Below are 16,461 nucleotides of genomic sequence, written 5' to 3'. Positions count from 1 at the left end.
AAAAGTTACAGAGAAAATATATTTATTTTTTTAAAATATAAATATTTGTGATTAAAGCAACAATTTAATTCAGGCAAAAAAAACCTACCATTCAGTAAGATACTTTAACACTCAGCTGCTTTGCTGTTGAAATGTGCTATACAAATATACTGGCCTTGCCTTGCCTCCTTAATCTGCATTTAGATCGCTGATTATACTGTTTAACTCAGGAACTTGCGTTTTTATTTAACGTCCAATTTGTAACCTAGAAAAGTGGAGGTAAACTGATCCATTGAATTATATAAACAAGGGTTCTCTTTCAACTACAGATCTTTTGGTGTGACCAATAAGTGAAAATAAATTTGTTTATATAATATGATATAATAATAATTATTTGGAATGTGTCCTTGCCTTTTACCAATGTTGACAATAAGCCAAACTAACTAAAAAAAAAAAAAAAAAAAAAAAAAAAAAAAAAAAATTAAAAGGCCTATGAGAAATTACAGTTCCATGGTGTTTGGTACGGGGTGCAGTGTACGATCAGCATCGCGTGGTGGCAGCACTGAGGAAACCCCCCCCCTGTCTCCGCCCTAAACAAATACTCCGAGGAAGAAGATATCATCAACAAGATATGCGAAACTTTACCTGGACTGTCACTTCGACTCGATCTTTTCAGTGAGCGGGATGGGACTCTTCGCAGGGAGAGGCATTTTATTTGTACTTTTCTTCATTATAATCTTCTCAGAGGGATATTTTCGATGGGTGAGTAACGTCAGTGTTCTCGTGACTTGTTACATGACTCAGCTCAGGCTGCGGCTAGCGACGCTTGGATTCACGTCAGTGTTGCTGTTAACACCATCATCTCTTTATTCCGAGCAAAGACAGCCTAAGACAGTAATTGGCTTTGTGCTGTCCTAAACATGTCGCCGTAGCGTTATCGCTACTGCAGCAGCCTCGCAAACGTGTTTGAAAACCGTGAACGGATAATACGAGACGTTAGTTAGCTCGTTCTCCAGAGACCGGTAGAGCTCGTACAGTGTGTATCCTGGACTCAAAGCTGTTTCGATGCAACTTTCTTGGCATGCAAGAAGGAAGTTACCACACTAGTTTGCAAAATAAAGTTCAGCTAAATGTGTCCCGGGTTATAGTTTAATTCCCCCCCCCCCCCCCCCCCCACCAAGCCACGATTTTTCGCCTATTTTAGCTAGAAAAAAAACCCAAAAGCAAACATATTGTCTGTTAAATCTGCAACGTTTGCAAGTTACTCATAAAGCAGAGTGTTTTTTTTTTTTTTTACAGAGATGAGTAAATTCATTTAGGAGCCGTGGTGAACATTTGGTGTCATTTTTTTTGTTCTAAATTTTTTGGGGCGCGTGAAATCCCCTTATTTGTTTGGGTGTACAAACAAGACAGTGTACTTATAATAACTAATTACTTTTACTTAAGTACAACTTTGAGGTACTTGCACTATACTTGAGTATTTCCATGTGATGGTACGTTCTGCTTTCAGTCTTCTAGATCTCAAAGGGACATATTGTACTTTCTACTCCACTACACTTGGTGAAAAGAATTAGTTACTTTTCAGATGAAGATTTGACAGAACGGATCAAATATCAAGAGCTTAGAAAACACAATTTATTGTTTGCTGTTTAAGGCCTTTCAAAAATCAGCGTGTATTAGGGGTCACATTTCAGATGTTTGTGAGTTGTTAACAGCTCTCCTAAATAGGGATTATTCCATCTAAACCTCTCCCTTGGTTTCAAATCAGAAACAGATTTGTGTTTTAGAGCATTGTTTTTTTTTCTCCTTTTCTCTCCCAGTATTCATCTGACGACTGAATAATTTAACTACGTGTCTCTGCTAATACGTTAAATTGCTGTATTGGTACTTTTAGTTAAGTAAAGGATCTGAATACTTCTTTCAACATTGATTGTTGGGGCAAAATGTGAAAACCTTGCCTGACATTTTCTTCTTTTTTTTTTTTTACAACCGCATTGAAGAATCAGGGCAACTAAATGAGTGAATAAGAAATAGTACAAAGTAAGAATTTAGAGATAGAGACTACGAAATCCTTGGGATTTTCCCTGTGGGTAATGAAGACGACACAAAAGATTAAAATTAAATAATTAATGGGCAAAAATGTACAATATACAAGTTTCCCATAAACCTTTCCTAAGTAGGTGTTTTGTAATATTTGTAACAGGAGCAATAGGTCAAATAGGGACATCTATCAATACCATTTGATTTATCAATACACTGCACAGTTAGGCTTCTGATATTTTGGAGCCATAGAAAGATTCTAACTTGCACAAACTGCAGTCAGATAAAGGATCAATGAGTCAGGCAGACTAAACTTACATATTCAACTTAACAGGCAGAAAGCAGGTTAACGAGTGGGATGGGATCCCTTTTCTCAGATCCCTTACAGCTTGTCTCAGTCTTACAGCTGATGTTATTTTTGCCATCACAAAGATGTCATGAATGATGTCTGTCCAATCACTCAGGGTGGGGGTTTGCAATACAAGGCAGGCCACATTGGTCCTTGCTGCGCCATTCATTTGCTTTGACTTAATCAGATGTGGATAAAACTCTCCTGTCATCAGTAGCCTCTGACTTCGTGACTGCATTTTTTTGCACACATTTTCACTATGTGACTAGGTCAGTCCTCTGCAATGCCCAGAACTACTTTGAGACTTTGCAAAAAACATCTAAAACGGATTAATCATTACTGATTCAAGATAAGATATCAGCATATGCGTAAAAACAGCAAGAATGTCAGAATCTGTAAAAATATTGATTCTTTGGAGGCTGCTGTGGGTCAGCAGAGACACAAACTTGTGAATGTACCTGCGTAGTGTATTCGGTTTGTGGTTTACGGTGTATTTCTGTTCAATTCAAGGACCATTTTAAAACAAACCCTGCAGGCTTCGGTTGTTTCCTGAGATAAACAAATCCCAGTTAAATACACAGTTCGGTTACTATCCTAAGTCTGCAGCTTCATAAAACTCCATCTGAATGCTCTCTTTGAGCTCACATCCACAAGACACAAGTAGGACAAAGTATCACACTAGGATTTCTCATAAAACAGTAGAGTCAGTGAATTGACTTCCTTAAGTCACCCCTCGCAACGAAGATCACGTGAGAGCATTGATGCTGAATTGACTGATAAAAGCACCTTTTTTTTTTCTTTTCTTTTTTTTACTTCTATAAACCAGAACCACTTTAAAGATGATTGTAGTTTCTTTATTGTATTTCAAATAGATATTTTTTTTTAATATGACTAAACTGAGGGCTTTTCTGTCTGCTTTACTAATCTTAATATTCAAATGCCAGATTAGAAAGAAACAGTTTTGCAGAAGTGAAAGTTTTATTTTCAGGCACACCAGAACCACAGGAAATGAAACGCGAGCAGACGTTTAATCTGGTGAAAAAGATAACCACATTTTTAGGATCAGAATCATTAATTCTTTTTAAACGGCTCAAACCAAGTCACATGGTCCACTGTAGCCTTCAGAGGAACTCACTACATTTGGGTTATTTCTCTTTGATTAGTTGGCCTTGTCCTTGTCCTCACTGTAAAATAAGAAGTGGGCTTTTTATGAGTAAAAAGCCTCTTCTGATTCACCAGACTCTACTGGAAAAAATAAATGTGCTGTATGCAAACCAGCAGTAGTGAGATCCAAAGGTCAAAAGAACTTGCTCTGTGAACACGATGCACACGTGATCAATGTGTTTTTCTTGTTTTCCCATCAGGTTGAGGCCGAGCACTGCGTGTGGCTCGGTGAGTGTGGGGAGTCTGAAAAGGTGCCCGGAAAAAAGTACAACTGCCGTTACACTGGTCCCCCTGTCCCGCTGAAACAGGAGGGCTACGAGCTTCTCACGGTGCGTGCAGTATCTCAATGTTTTTCCCCTGCTACTTCTGACATGTGACACTCTTCTGTGACATGCTGTGCTTTATTTTGCACTGTGGAAAAATCTCCCAACAGTGTATCAAAGTGACGTTGTGCCCCTTTGTGTTCATATGCAGGAGCTTTGTCCAGGATACGACTATGAGAACCGAAGTCTCTGCTGTAATGTTGACCAGTTGCGCACTCTGAAAGGGAGTCTCCAGCTGCCCCTTCAGTTCCTGTCTCGGTATGCAGAGCAGTTATGACATTAACTCATGGAGCACATGACGTGCTTGGAAGGGCATTACCATTGACCTTTTGAATTTCTGAACACAAAGAGTTGGCTATCTGCCCTTTTAAATCTGTCAATGTTCTGTATGTTCAGCTGAAATGGTCTGCAGTATGTTGTTGTGGTTCAGAGATGGAGTAGCTTAAAGGCCAAATTCAAATAATTTGCCAGGGTTGGCATGTTTCACATGTTTGTAGATGTGATCACACCTTTTGTTATTGCTTAGTTTTTTTTTTTTCATTGCAACTTTTACACACTTGTAACTTGTTTTTATTATTCTCTTAGTTATACAATGATACCTCTCTTTTTTTGTTCTTAATTCTGGCTCTGCTGATACTCTCGACATCTGCGTGAAGGTGTCCCGCCTGCTTCTTCAACCTGATGAACCTCTTCTGTGAGCTGACCTGCAGCCCCCACCAGAGTCAGTTTGTGAATGCCACCAAGTTCAATGGCTCCAATGTGGAGGAAGTGCAGTATTATATTGGACAAACATTCGCTCATGGTGAGTTCATTTATTTCATGGGACTCTGTCGTGCAAAGTGTGCAGAAAATCGTGCCAAGTACTATAATAACAAGACATATCTGTCTTGCATATGAAATCTGCTGAGCAAACTATATCAGTTCCCGACTTAAACATGAAGTCATGCTTTCAGTTGTGTAATTCTGTGGGTGACTGATGGTCATAACTGTTCAATTTTGAGTCGAATGAAAAAGGGAGCGACCAGTTTGACTAAATTAAATCTTGAGTTTGCCCTAAAACAATCTAAACGGACTCCTTGCAGCCATGTACAACGCCTGTAAGGATGTCCAGGCACCGTCGAGCAATGTGAAGGCCTTATCGCTGCTGTGTGGCAAGGACGCAAAGGAGTGCAATGCTACTAACTGGATCCAGTACATGTTCAATATTAACAATGGACAGACACCCTTTCCGATCCTCCCCATATTTTCAGGTAAAACTTGTAGTACTTTTTACAGTAGTAATAGTACAATTAGCACTTGCTCTATTTGTTAGTCTTTGTATGGTTAATTGGTCGTCCTGTGTTCTGTTTTCTCTTTACTCTAGATGTCCCGGTGTCGGGTTACACTCCCATGAACAACGAGACATATGGCTGCACCGAGGGCCTGGAGGACGGTTCAGGTCCCTGCTCCTGTCAGGACTGCGCGGACGCCTGTGGCTCCCCACCTGTACCTCCTCCTCTCCCTTCTCCCTGGACCATCCTGGGCATGGATGCCATGACTTTCATCATGTGGATCTCTTACGTAGCCTTCCTGCTTATCTTTATCGGAGCTGTAGTGGGAGCTTGGTGCTACAGGTAATGGACTTTTGATCTTGTTGCTTATGCTGCTGGCGCCTGTATACATACAGTACATTCTGTATCTGCAATAATCATACAGTAATATTCTGGGCCTTGTGTTTTTATTCGATATCTAATTGACTTGTGTGGTTCCTTCTGTTTGCAGGAAAAGGACTGTCATGTCTGAGTATGCCCCCATTTTGGACAGCAATAACCCGCTGTCTCTCAACAGTGATAATCTTAACCAAGGTACAGCCACGCATGTGACACTAGTGACTGCATTGCCCTTTAATTGTAAGAAGTAGAAGTCATAACAATCGTCTGTTATTGCCACACGAATCAAACAAACCTCCGGTGTTTTTCTCCTCTCAGCAAATGCATCATGCAGTGAAACGCTGGGTGAACGCTTTGAGAATGCCCTGCGAATCCTCTTCAGCTCCTGGGGTTCCTTCTGTGTGCGGCGTCCGTCTGTGGTCATACTGGGCAGCTTCATCCTCGTGGTGGCCTCCTCTGGTGGCCTGGTCTACATGCGCATCACCACCAACCCCGTCGATCTGTGGTCGTCCCCCACCAGCCAGGCCCGGCAGGAGAAGGACTACTTTGACAGCCACTTCGGACCCTTCTTTAGAACGGCACAGCTCATTATAACCTCTCCACTCAATGACACTTTCATCTACTCTCCATATTTCGGAGGATCCGATGTCCCATTTGGAGCCATTCTGGGCAAAGACATCCTGCACCAGGTAGGTTAGAAGGACAAGTCAATTCAGAAAATCATAAGTAATGCTGATTCGTTTACTGTCATTAGTGCCACACTGAGTTTTGTACAAAGAAGTGTTGTTTCTTTTACCAGATGAAATGGAAAGTTTGCATGTGAAGAGCAGCTGCATCTCTAAAACTGTGTTTTAAAGGTTCTCCTTTCTTTTTCGAATCTCATTTTTTTTCCAAACCTCAATCTACCAGGTGCTCGATCTGCAGCTTGGCATCGAAAGCCTTGTAGCCACATACGAGGGCCAAAACGTCACCCTGAAGGACATCTGCTTGGCGCCGCTGGCCCCGTACAACGACAACTGTACCATCTTGAGTGTCCTCAACTACTTCCAGAACAGCCACGCTGTGCTCGATCACAGCATCGGAGACGATTTCTATGTCTATGCTGACTTTCACAGCCACTTCCTCTACTGTGTCAGGTGAATTTTTTCTAAAGTTGGTTCAGGTTCCATTTTTTTTGTGCCTACCAATAAGCTGCCACCCACCAGGTCTTCTGCCACGTCTTGTAAACTGGTCTTAATTGCTGGCACAAATCTGTTAGAGGTCTAAGAAACTTTGTTCCGCTGGCATCTGCGTTTTCAAAGAACTGTTGTGGAAAGTGTGCTCTTAAAATAGCACACATAAACTTCCTCATTAGCTTGTCATGTGTCAAGTGCATGTTTATCTGTTCTTCTTACCTCTACTATGACAAATTACGGCAAAACCCAAACTCACAACTGGTTTGTTCTTAAGCAGGCTTTAAACTCGGCTCCTCTTTTCCCTCTGCAGTGCACCAGCGTCGCTCAACGACACCACTCTCCTCCATGACCCATGTTTAGGCACCTATGGGGGCCCCATCTTCCCTTGGCTGGCTCTTGGGGGTTATGATGGTGAGTTTTGAAGTTTGTGTGTTCAACATTGCTCATCTTGAGTGTGACAATAAGGCTTGTATGTACACAACTTAGTAAATCAGGAGTAGAACTCCTCTAGATTTGTTAGAGAGAGAGAGAAAGAGGAAGAGGAAGATAAAGAGAGAGAAAGAAAGAGAGAGAGAGAGAGAAAGAAAGAGAGAGAGAAGGAGAGAAAAAGAGAAAGAGAGCATTTTGAGCTGGAAAAAAAACTATATTGGACACAAATCTGTAGAGTCAAAGTATTATTATTGGTCCCAAAAGTAATTGCACCTGAACAGTAATTTTTCATTTGCTGTAGAAACATGATTGGTTTACTGCTTCTCTTTTTATGTTTGTATTGCACAACAAAACCTTGCTTTGTATCTCTGCTCTTTCACCATCCAGCCATTAAACTTGAATGTGTGTCAGTGTTCATCCGAATTTGTATCGGTAAAACCTGATTTTTGCCATCACCCGTAAGAGCAATACAGATCTCAATAACGTATTATATTTGCTTTTATGCATCAGTTACTGTCACATGTATGCTGTTTGAAATGTTTTCTGTAAATAGAATAAAATAGGAACAATTGCCTACTTCTCCATCTAGTTACTATAACAACCAACCACAACAGAGAGGCAGTTAAATCTTTCCATGGGGATTTTTATCTATGCTTTAAAAAATGAATGCTTAGTTATAACTGCAGATTCAATGATGACTGTTTAAGGGATTTCGTCACATGAATTATTACTTCTTTTTTTTTTCACACCACAGACACAAACTACAACAATGCCACTGCTCTTGTGATCACCTTCCCACTCAACAACTACCTGAATGACACCGTCAGAACTGGCAAAGCAATGGCGTGGGAAAAAGAGTGAGACGACACTCAGTCAACAAGCTGTCCTCCGCTAAAGTCACCGTTTGTGTTGTCGTATTTGTCTGTGGGTCTGAACTCTGTTGTTTGTTGTGTGCATTTCAGATTCATCAACTTCATGAAGAACTTCAATAACTCCAACCTAACCCTAGCATTCACTGCAGAGAGGAGTATTGAAGATGAAATCAACCGAGAGAGCAACGGTGACATCAGCACCGTCGTAATCAGCTACGCCATCATGTTCATCTACATCTCTCTGGCCCTCGGTCACATCCACAGCCTCCGGAGAGTCATGGTAATGGATGAAGCCTGTAACTCAATGTCGTTAACATGTTTATTCCATATGTCTGCGCAAAGTTTTTCATGCATTTGCTCATAAGTGTCGATCCATGCCTGAAATAGTTTAAACATTACGTAAGCGTAAATCCTCTTTCATGCTTGTGTGACAAGAACTTGTGAAGTTACTTTTGACTTTTTCAACATGTCTGACAACTTTAACGCATAAAACATAGCAGATAAGAGACGATGATGATTTTTTTTTTTTTTTTTTTTTTTTTTTTTTGCCCGTACAGGTGGACTCTAAGATTTCTCTTGGTATAGCAGGCATCCTGATTGTTTTGAGCTCTGTGGCCTCGTCACTGGGGATCTTCAGCTACGCTGGTATCCCGCTCACACTCATTGTGATTGAGGTCATTCCCTTCCTTGTGCTGGCTGTTGGAGTGGACAACATCTTTATTATAGTACAGACATACGAGGTAACCCATTTCACCATTAAACTCGTGCGTCATGTTATTTAGTGCTTAAATAAACCTATATTATTAGTTTTTCATTATTATTATTTGCTGTAAGAAACTGTGCTTGTCTTCTTGTGTGACAGTCACTCTTCAAAGGATATTTTAGTGAGCTCTTTTTTATATTTTTGCCAGTTACCTGTTAAACCTGCTGACTTTGTGTCCATTTGCACTTTTAAATAGAGGGATGAGCGGATGCCACAGGAAGAACTTCACCAGCAGATTGGTCGCATTCTTGGAGAAATCGCACCCAGCCTGTTTCTCTCCTCCTTCTCGGAGACGGTGGCCTTCTTCCTTGGTAAAGTAGATCACTTATTCAATGCACACCATATGTAAACAGACATTGTAGATTAAACTGTAAAATATGCATTCCTGATGATGTTTCACCTTTTAAATTTAGGGCATTTTCACACTGTGAAAAATCCGTGGGAATCAAAATGCGCCACTAGAAACCAGTTGAATGTTCACTTTGGTCATTGGTCAGATGTGTTTTGGGCAGAAGTGACACAGTAAATAGAGGAACAATGTTCTATATTCTAAACTTGTGTATATTTCTGAGAGAAACGTTGATATGCCATTTAACATGGAGAAACAGCAGAGTTGGTATTGGCTCATAACCGTGGTGGCAGAATGACTGAATCTAGAGACATCTAAAAAATACTACACTGGTTCACACTTTGCAAAGAAGATTTTCAGCCTTCAAGAGAGCTAATATTGAGCATGTACATTTAACATGCTTACTGTTTAGTAGCTGTTTAGCTGAAACGTGCGGAGTTTGGTCGGACCATGTTCCCACCACAAATGAACAAGAGATTGTTTGGGCCTGTACCGAGACCACCTCGTCTCCAGGGTCTCCGTCTCAATGTGGCCGTTTTGTTTGACACCTGAGTGCGACTGCTGTGCTCACACCTGCCAAAATAAACCAGAGTCTGATTTTAATAACTCAGGTGTGAAAGCCTGCTGAGAAAATTGTCTTCTTTGTGGACACAATTGACACGGTAGCCACAAAAAGTGCCACCACTTCCTGTTGACTCACATGCTGATAAGATTGTTGTTTTTTTTTTTTTTTTTCTAGGAGCACTGTCCAACATGCCCGCTGTGAGGACTTTCTCTCTGTTTGCTGGCCTGGCTGTTTTTATTGATTTCCTGTTGCAGATCAGTTGCTTTGTCAGCTTGCTCGGCTTGGACGCTAGAAGACAGGAGGTGAGACTGAGGGAAATGGTGGTTACGCATGGTCACGGGCTGTAGGGGTTACGAGAAGAGTATTTCCTTCCGATTTAATGGCTGCAAGTTTGAATCACTGCACTGTCTAATTTAATATTACCCAATCAAATTTCCCCGTTCAGCAATTGTTTGGAATGAAAACCTACTGTTTAGCTGCAATGGACGTGGTTAAGCACATGTTCTAAATGGTTTAACCTTCAACTTATTTTCAGCCGTAGCACTTTTCAAATGCTGTGTCCTGTGCTGTGTTAAAAGGGGAATCGATTTGACATTGTCTGCTGTGTGAAACTGCCAGAAGGTCAGGAAACCAAGACAGACGGTTTCCTCTTCCGTTTTTTCAAGAAAGTCTATGCTCCGTTCATCCTCAAAGAGTGGGTGCGACCGATCATAGTAAGTACCTCAGTGACACTTGTGCACATTTACCTCTCGATAATGTGCTCACAAGCAGAATATTGTTTTTCGTCAGTATATGACGATCATGTTGTGTTTTGTTTTTTAATAGGTGGCAGTGTTTGTGGGCATTCTGTCCTTCAGTATTGCTGTGGTGAATAAAGTAGAGATTGGACTGGACCAGAAATTATCCATGCCTGATGTAAGTTTGGTTGTTTCAATCGTGGATTGTTTGCCTATATCTGTTGAAAAGGTTAACAAAGTAGAGTAGTTATACTTTGAATACTTGTGGTAACGCATCCGTGTTCAGTGACGTCATTGATTATGAAGGGCATTTAACTGCCCCATCAGTCAACCAGGAAACTAAATCAATTGCATTCCATGTGGCATGCTTATTGAATTCCCATTTAATTGTTGCAGCACTCTTGATGTACACCATGCCGCTTGCTTTCTTCTTTCTGGGGCAGTTCTGACTGTTTCTCTCTCCATCCAGGACTCGTATGTGCTGGAGTACTTCAAGAACATGAGCGAGTATCTGCACACCGGAGCTCCAGTTTACTTTGTGGTGGAGGATGGTATCAAGTACAACAGCTCAGAGGGCCAGAATGCTGTGTGCGGCGGGGTGGGCTGTAACAACAACTCTCTGGTCCAGCAGATCTACACCGCCTCACTTATCAGCAACTAGTAAGTCTGGGCCATGAATTAGGAATGAGCCGGAGAATGAGTCCCATTCAGATCAAACTGAGAACCTGTATGTCACATCCTGAAAACCTGAGATACGGCAAAAGTCATGAAAGGATGAAAATCGATCAAATCTGATGATGTGATTGTATAATCTAGGTTTTTTTTTTTTACTCCTAGCACAACCATTGCCTACACGCCGTCCTCCTGGCTGGACGACTACTTTGACTGGGTGAAGCCTCAGTCAACCTGCTGTCGGTACAACAATATATCTGGGGCCTTCTGCAATGCCTCAGGTAAATTCTTATCTGATGGAAATGCACAGAATACTTGTCTCATGAGCCCAGTCTCAAAGTAGTCTAAAAAGGTGTCTTACATGGTTCAGAACTAAAATTCAGGTACAAAAATGTATATGCATTGTAATGATTATATGAGGGATTGATGCAAAGTAATTCAAGTTTAACAGGAATACATTATTCTGGCATTAATCAGCCCATGAAGAAAACATACTGTATGTTAATAACTAATATGTTGCATCAGCATTTAATAAAGACTTAAAAAAAAAATTAACTTCATAATAAAAACCAAACCTTATACTGCAACTTTAATGTTATTCATAAGTTTTCAATTCTTGGTTTTGCCTCTGGTCAAATATACTGTGTGTATTTCTCAAATCCTATTGATAAGATGAATGAATATATTCCTGATGGTTGTTTTCCAGTGGTAAACTCGTCCTGCGTGCCCTGTCGGCCCATGACTCCCAGTGGAAAGCAGAGGCCTGTAGGAGAAAACTTCATGCAGTTTCTACCCATGTTTCTGTCAGACAATCCCAACATCAAATGTGGAAAAGGGTAATTTTATAGCTCTGTCGTTTTTTGTTTTTTTTATTGAAAATACATGACATTCCAGTGCATCCTTTTACTTGAAATTCTGTGTGACCAAACATATCCCATCACTGCGTACTAGTTTGGTTTTGGTTTGTAACGTTTTCCTTCTCTTTTCTCTCTCTCTCTCTCTCTCAAAATGTTCCTCCAGGGGTCACGCAGCCTACGCCTCAGCAGTAGACCTGTATCCCAACAACACAGGGGTCGGAGCCACTTACTTCATGACTTACCACACCATCCTAAAGGAGTCCCCTGACTTTATAGACGCTTTGAAAATGGCTCGAATCCTTGCCAACAATATCAGTCAGTCCATGAACCACAAAGTTTTTGCCTACAGGTAAGTCCTCTTCTACCTTTCCCTTTGCTTTATAGTCTGTGTAAACAATTTTATAGTCGTATAACAGAGCTAGTTTATTGTGTTTTCAGTTTCAACCACTGCTTTATTACTTGGAAATGAAGTTCTAAACTGAAGGTTCAAGGGTATCAGTGGGGAAAAGTAGGTCACTGATAAGCACAGAGCAAAGAAAACATAATAAATGGCAGTGCGGCTGTGGTTCGACCTTCAGTACTGATTTAATGTTCCTGTCCCCTGCTGCCTACAGAAAACCTAAAGTTTATGACACCACTGATGTTGATCACAACTTCAGATACTAAGGTGGAAACCGGTATTCAGCAAAAAAAGTGGTTTGTGTATACAAAATTACATTTGCTGTTTATTCAGTGAATAAAATGACTCTTAAGTCTCCAATGAAATGCACGAGAGGACAAAGTATCAGATAACTGGCTCTGATTGAAAACAACATAAACATTGGCTACTAATGAAAATAAAGTCATGACTGCATATAGTATAGATTAACCATATCCTGCTCTGTCCATTTGAAAACGACTACTGGACAACGATTTTCTTCATGGCTGTTCTCCAATAAAAAAATTGTCTCCTTCACAGCGTCTTCTACGTGTTTTACGAGCAGTACCTCACCATCGCGTACGACACGGCTCTGAACCTCGGCGTCTCACTGGCAGCTGTATTTGTGGTGACGACGGTGCTGCTGGGCTTCGAGCTGTGGTCGGCCATGATGGTCAGCATCACCATCGGCATGATCCTGGTCAACATGTTCGGCGTCATGTGGCTGTGGAACATCAGCCTCAATGCAGTTTCCCTTGTGAACCTGGTCATGGTGAGAGATGCATGAAACGGTGACCTGCGTCAGGGTTTGGGGTTAGAGGAGATGTTTAACTCGCTGTAATTTCTATCACGTATGACAACATTTCAGTTGCCAATTTGGGCTGAGAGTGTGGCAGCGTCACTACAACCGAGACCACGAAAGCAAAACCATTTGACACATCAATAAGTATGATGTTTTACCAAAATGAATTATTTGAAAGTTAGTCATTTGTTTCATTCAAACACTCCCTGAAATACAGTGGGGAAAAAAAAAATCCCACAACTACCCGGATGACTTTGACACGAAAAAAAAATGCCAGTTTTTATTGCCCATTGACATTTGTCCTGGTTCAACTTCAATGTTTGTTTTTAAACTTTTAAACTGCGGCTGCGTCTCGTTGTCTGACCGCTCGCTCGAGGGACTTTCCAGTAGTAATGTCACTGTCCTTGGATGTCAGCAGTTATTTTGGCAAGAAATATGTTGTCATAATGACCAGCAAGAAACTACTAGTTCATTAATACAATTTCTTTCTAATCTCACCTTTTAAAAAACATTTTTTTTTTTTTTTTTTAAATTTGCATGACGATGCAAATTTCAGATTTGTTTTGTCTCTTCTGTCCTGAATTTCAGTTTTTCTGGTTCTGAGATGTTTACTGTCCTCTGTTGCAGTGTGTTGGTATCTCGGTGGAGTTCTGCAGCCATATTGTGCGAGCCTTTTCCATCAGTGTGAGGAAGAACAGAGTGGAGCGGGCCGAGGAGGCCCTGGCTCACATGGGCAGCTCCGTAAGTCACGCTTTACCTCTTACCAAATTCACGATAGGAGGAAAAACTAAATAAAGACCTATTTTGGTAATGTGGATTTCAGCGTAAACAAGATATCAGGGCAGAACAAAGCAATGTTCTTCGAGGAAAAAAAACCCATTTTATCTGCAATTAACACTTTTGATTTTTAAAATCTATCATGCATTCAGTCTAATTTTAGTCAGATACAATTTTTTGACATTGTTTCCTTCCCGCAGGTATTCAGCGGGATCACATTGACAAAGTTCGGCGGCATCTTAATCCTGGCACTTTCCAAGTCGCAGATCTTCCAGGTCTTCTACTTCAGGATGTACTTGGCCATCGTGCTGCTGGGAGCGACGCACGGCCTCATCTTCCTCCCTGTGCTGCTCAGCTATATAGGTCAGCGCAGGAAAGAGAAAACACTGCTAATGAGATATAAGCGCAGACTAGTTTGTACTAACTGTAATGTGTTTTGACTTGTAGGTCCGTCGGTGAACAAAGCAAAGGTGTTCGCAGCTAACAAGCGCTACGCTGGTACAGAAAGGGAGCGTCTCCTCAACCATTAGCAGGCTGTTTGGGCCAGCGAACAATGAACTGACTGTTTGTCTGGGAGGGACTGTGTGGGTGTGAGCGCAAGCCAACGTCTCTGTGATCACTGACACACTCGTCGTCATTGCCAATACTATGCATGGATTGAACTCAGGAATATTCTTGGCAATAGGAGAGCCGGGGGGCCCTCATCCAACTGCATACTTACCGATGTTCCTCAGAAGACTTTGGACCCTACCCCCCCAACCCCCACCAGACCGCCTCTTCTTCCTCACACTACAGGACAGGCATTACTTCAGTGTTTGAAGCATGAGCAACATACCAAGAGGCACTTTGACAGTGTGGAAGTGGGACAGACGTCACCCCCAACTTCAGCTCGCAGACAAACCTCCAGCCACTTCCTCGTGCTATGAGCTGTTTGGATTTCGGAGAACTCAAAAGGGTTAAAACTGGTCTGTTTTTATATAGATAAATATGTAATTTGTTTTTATTTTATTTTTTAAATAATGTTGACTCATGTGAGACTTTTATATAGCTATTTGATATTTTATTAGGGCATGTTTGTCCACATCCATGTCACCAGAGCGGTGCGGGAGCCCACTCTCCCTTTTCAGAGATAACGTGCAAAGACTCCAATCTCTGCATGGATGTGGACATGAACTCCATCAGTCTTTGTTTTACTTCAAAATAAGTATACCAGTGCACAAAGCCAAACCAAAACTTGTTCAAATATTTGCAATCTACACTGTGTAGTTTGCTGCTTCCCACCTTTTCTAAATTCATTTATGTCCACATTAGTAGCTGTTATCCAGTGCCACATTTCATTTGAAAGCTAATTGATTTATCTTAAGTGCCCTTCCGAAGTGTTTGCAGGACTGGATTGTGAGGTCATCGTAACCTGGTCTGACATGAGTCGCGACAGGTGTAAAAGGTGCCCTGCTGCTAATAATGGTTTTACTTTGAAGTGTAAATGAGACATTAAGCTACTGAGCGGAAACGTTCGTTACATCAAGAGGTGGGAAAACAAAACTTTGCATTTTACTGAAAGAAGCTCACACAGGACTAATTCACCATCCAGAGTGTGTTGCTACGGAATACTGGAGAATTGATTTCATAACAGTACAGTTCTGAAGTTTTCATTCCTTCCCCTTTTTAATTTATTTTATTTTGTTAACTATTAACATTGTGTAGGGACACATTGCTATCTTAATTCCCTGACTAGTGTCCTTTCAAAAGTTTACCATTGGTGGATATGAAGAGTCACTAACGCGTTGTCAAGGTGGTAGTGTGCCCCCAATAGTTTATATTAAATAGGGTTGTGTCATCACTGGAGTGAACATTTTATCCAAGGTTTATTCTTCCATTACCATTCCTTGTTTTTAAATTAATGGTGTTGGGTTTTTTTTTCTGAAGGTGGTGTCAAAGACTAGTTTTGAACCTGGATGTGTAAATGCATACAGAGCTTTTTAACTGTGCTGTGCACTGACATTGACAAATCATATCCGACACAGAGACTATCGTTGTGGAAACAGACTGAACAAAGCTTTGAGATATTTTAGTTTTTAACAAATTTAACACATTAAATTGTACTTTTAAAAACAACGCACAGCCTTCTTCCCCTTGTTATTTCTCAAACAATACACCTCTGAATTCATTTTTGTTTGCAGATGGGTATTTAACATTGTTGTACCTTGACTGGTTTATTAGTTGGAGCTTCTTTAAAAGTCGGGACTCCTTTTTCTTTGAGTTATCCTGTAGCAAAATCGTCCGGAATCGTGTCGATTTACAAAAACACACTATATGATAAATGTAACGGGTACTAATGCAAACACATTACATACTGTACTGTATATCGTAGCTGAGATGGTTCAGACTGACCACAGTGTGGCGCCTGAATCCACTGGCAGAGCTCAGTCTGCATCCTTCTCTCTGTTATGTAGTGGGAGTGACCTAATTTTCATGACTTCAGGAGCAACCTTGCCATGCTTTTACTTTGACAGTGAATTCCATTTTCAGTGCAGTGCTAGT

At 41.0% G+C, this 16,461-nt stretch overlaps 1 protein-coding gene across 1 annotated transcript; it reads left to right on the top strand.

Moving 5' to 3' along the window:
* The first annotated feature begins 538 nt into the window (after window positions 1-538).
* Window positions 539-16,035, top strand: npc1 (Niemann-Pick disease, type C1). The gene is made up of 25 exons (XM_069157644.1): window positions 539-741; window positions 3,733-3,861; window positions 4,007-4,113; window positions 4,512-4,657; window positions 4,938-5,105; window positions 5,219-5,468; window positions 5,617-5,699; window positions 5,823-6,193; window positions 6,414-6,640; window positions 6,990-7,090; window positions 7,863-7,965; window positions 8,071-8,260; window positions 8,538-8,720; window positions 8,940-9,054; window positions 9,832-9,959; window positions 10,236-10,370; window positions 10,483-10,572; window positions 10,864-11,054; window positions 11,232-11,347; window positions 11,773-11,902; window positions 12,087-12,272; window positions 12,882-13,113; window positions 13,771-13,884; window positions 14,121-14,283; window positions 14,368-16,035. Exons 1-25 carry the CDS (start codon window positions 664-666, stop codon window positions 14,448-14,450), a joined length of 3,819 nt encoding a protein of 1,272 aa, XP_069013745.1. The 5' UTR covers window positions 539-663; the 3' UTR covers window positions 14,451-16,035.
* Window positions 16,036-16,461: the final 426 nt, after the last annotated feature.

This window comes from Embiotoca jacksoni, unplaced genomic scaffold (assembly GCF_022577435.1).
Source record: "Embiotoca jacksoni isolate LCO1_2020_lvr unplaced genomic scaffold, fEmbJac1.0.p SCAF_22, whole genome shotgun sequence".
NCBI lineage: Eukaryota > Metazoa > Chordata > Actinopteri > Embiotocidae > Embiotoca > Embiotoca jacksoni.
The sequence above is the reverse complement of the archived record's forward strand: the minus strand, read 5'-3'. Positions and strand labels throughout refer to the sequence as shown.

Coding starts and splice junctions, on each gene's coding strand:
- npc1 (XM_069157644.1), top strand. CDS start 664: ATGGGACTCTTCGCAGGGAGAGGCATTTTATTTGTACTTTTCTTCATT. Junction 4,658..4,937: donor TGGACAAACATTCGCTCATG/GTGAGTTCATTT, acceptor GACTCCTTGCAG/CCATGTACAACGCCTGTAAG. Junction 8,261..8,537: donor ACAGCCTCCGGAGAGTCATG/GTAATGGATGAA, acceptor TTGCCCGTACAG/GTGGACTCTAAGATTTCTCT.